The 2,553-nt window shown below is 44.7% G+C and overlaps 1 protein-coding gene and 1 long non-coding RNA gene across 2 annotated transcripts in view; one reads left to right on the top strand and one right to left on the bottom strand.

Annotated features, from left to right (window-relative positions):
* Nucleotides 1-2,547, top strand: part of samtor (S-adenosylmethionine sensor upstream of mTORC1) — a 6,088-nt gene extending 3,541 nt beyond the window's left edge. Inside the window, exons 2-5 of the mRNA XM_032522224.1 lie at nucleotides 436-577; nucleotides 727-855; nucleotides 1,257-1,371; nucleotides 1,689-2,547. Of these exons, the coding sequence (XP_032378115.1) occupies nucleotides 436-577; nucleotides 727-855; nucleotides 1,257-1,371; nucleotides 1,689-2,321 (1,019 nt within the window). The 3' untranslated portion in view covers nucleotides 2,322-2,547. The remainder of the gene's footprint in view (nucleotides 1-435; nucleotides 578-726; nucleotides 856-1,256; nucleotides 1,372-1,688) is intronic.
* Nucleotides 1-2,553, bottom strand: part of LOC116693329 (uncharacterized) — a 16,787-nt gene that overhangs the window by 2,847 nt on the left and 11,387 nt on the right. Inside the window, exon 2 of the long non-coding RNA XR_004332900.1 lies at nucleotides 1,707-1,715. This is a non-coding gene — a long non-coding RNA (uncharacterized LOC116693329). The remainder of the gene's footprint in view (nucleotides 1-1,706; nucleotides 1,716-2,553) is intronic.

The raw sequence follows: 2,553 nt of genomic DNA, 5'->3' as shown, positions 1-2,553 counted from the left end.
TGTTTGCCTTTGCTCCAGGCTGTAAACTGCGAAGATGCCCTGGAGGGAATTGTTGTGGACTTTATTATAACTTTGAAATGGCTATTTGAGGATGATTTCTAGAGAAACAGTTCCACTGCTGTGCTAGGCAGAGACAAGTAAACATGTAGGCAACGTAGCAGTAAATGTGGCCTGAGCTTTTTTAGCAGGTTTTTTCCAAAAGACGTACTGGCATGGTTTGGTGTTAAAGGGGATTACCAAAGTTGGCAAGTAGGTTGTGAATGTTTGCTACTACTTGTGGATGGATGTGTCAGACTAAAACAAAGCAAAAAAAAAGACTTCAGCATGATGATACCAGTAGTTTAAGCTGACTTTGAAGTTGTGAGGTGTGTAATTGACTTTTTGTGTTGATTTTTATTTGTCAGTTCTGTCCTGATTTAACATCTTTTTCTTTAGTGGGCGACTTTGACAAGATCTGGCGTGAGCACTGTGAAGATGAGCAGACGCTGAGTGAGTACGCCCTCGCCATGAAAAATCTTGCCGACAACCACTGGACCAAAAACTGCGAAGGAGAGGGACGCATTGAATGGTGTCGCAGGTACAGCTGACTTCAAATGTCTTTCAGCTGCAGTTTTAGACCTCATGACTGTGTAGTCTGACTCCTCTAAACCTGTAGGATTTGCTTTTATGGCATTTCGCTGTCACTTTCACAGTAAAATTTGAGTAGTGTCTCGATTTTACTTTCAGTGTCTGTCAAGAATATTTTTTGGATGGCGGGATAAAAAGAATGTTAGAAAAGGATGAGAAAAGTGCGATGCTTGCCATGGGTCTGGCTGCAGCATCTGTAAGTGCCCAACCATACAGCACCATCCCCAGGTAAGCACACTGCTAGTGCAACTACACTCTCACCCATTACCTCGGAAAATAATTACAGTTACCTAAAGATTAAAAAAGGTTTAGTTAGGTTTGTTTTTCTCTTGTTTCTTATAGAAAGCATCTTCACTCATATTTGTAAGTTTTGTGTGGACCTTGCTCCTCATCAAAAGCATCCATCATTTATTTTATTAACACACTGTGCTTACATAATTATATTTAATAATATATTTCTGGAACAGTCGGAAAGTTCAATCGGAAAGATTTAATGGGCACTTGGCATGTGACGTGTTGGATCATTTGTTGATTTAAATGTAATGATTTGGTTGTTACAAAACAAAGAGGCACTGTTGGACGCACATGTTGGGTTTGACTTTGACGATCGTTCTACATTTGTGTTGTAGTTCTATCTCTCAGCTGGGGAAAATGCGCCTTCTTGACGTGGGAAGCTGCTTCAACCCTTTCTTGAAGTTTGATGAATTCCTTACAGTTGGTATTGACATAGTGCCTGCAGTTGAGGTATGCATGCTTATTAATTTTTTAAATTTTGTTTTAAATCCTTGTTGACATGACATTTTCCTGTCTGGTGATTCAGTGCTGGCATTAGCAAAAGCATCACCAGAAATTACTCATGCAGGGGTATTGCAGTGTTGTGGTTAGACAGTATGTGGGAACAAAGTCTCCAGAAAGCAGAACCAAAAGCAGCTTGCTTTCTGCAGCTGCTAGTAGAGTACAACATAAGTGAAATGACTATGACAAGTTTATATAGAAATAACAAAAGATCGCATTAGAATCATTTGAAAGTGCTGAATTTCTGCCTGTTTCCTCACCTCCAGAGTGTGTACAAGTGTGACTTCCTCAACCTTCAGCTCCAGCAGCCTCTTCAGCTGGCCAGTGACGCTGTAGAGGCCTTTCTCCGCCAGCTCCACAACCCCATCGACACACTGCCTGCCCAGCTTTTCCACGTGGTGGTCTTTTCACTGCTCTTGTCCTACTTCCCCTCACCTTACCAGCGCTGGATCTGCTGTAAGAAGGCCCATGAGCTGCTGGAGCTGCATGGCCTGCTGCTCATCATCACTCCCGACTCCTCCCACCAGAACCGCCATGCCCTGATGATGCGCAGCTGGCGCGTCGCGGTGGAGTCCCTGGGTTTCAAGCGCTACAAATACATCAAGTATTCCCACATGCATCTCATCGCCTTCCGCAAGGTGTGTCTGGCCACCACCAGCGACCTGGTGTCACGCAACTACCCAGAGATGCTCTACATCCCTCAGGACTTTCACTCCAATGAGGAGGAAGAGTGTGCCGACGTGCCCGTGCAGGTGCGCTCCGACTTTGAGGATGACCAGATGGCTTGGGGCTTCACAGAGCTACCTGACACGCCCTATGATTCAGATTCTGGGGAGAGCCAGAGCAGCTCGGTGCCTGGCTTCCATGAGCTAGAAGACCCCATCCTTCTTCAGAGCTAGGCTAAACTAGCTAAGCTACACCCTTCCCCCTTCTCCTTTTCTATTGTGTCACCTCCCCTTCAACTGCTGCGCTGACAAATTTAACCTGCTGCATTCTTCTCCCACATCTCCTCCCTCTCCTCAAAACAATGCAGTTTGCACAGTGTGAAAGAGAGAAGTTTACAGATTATATTCTCGTAGCCAAACTCCTCTGAGAGTATACACACACACACACACACACACACACACACAC

This window comes from Etheostoma spectabile, chromosome 8 (genome assembly GCF_008692095.1).
Source record: "Etheostoma spectabile isolate EspeVRDwgs_2016 chromosome 8, UIUC_Espe_1.0, whole genome shotgun sequence".
In the NCBI taxonomy this organism is placed as follows: domain Eukaryota; kingdom Metazoa; phylum Chordata; class Actinopteri; order Perciformes; family Percidae; genus Etheostoma; species Etheostoma spectabile.
Note: the sequence above shows the minus strand (reverse complement) of the source record. Positions and strands in the feature narration are given on the sequence as shown.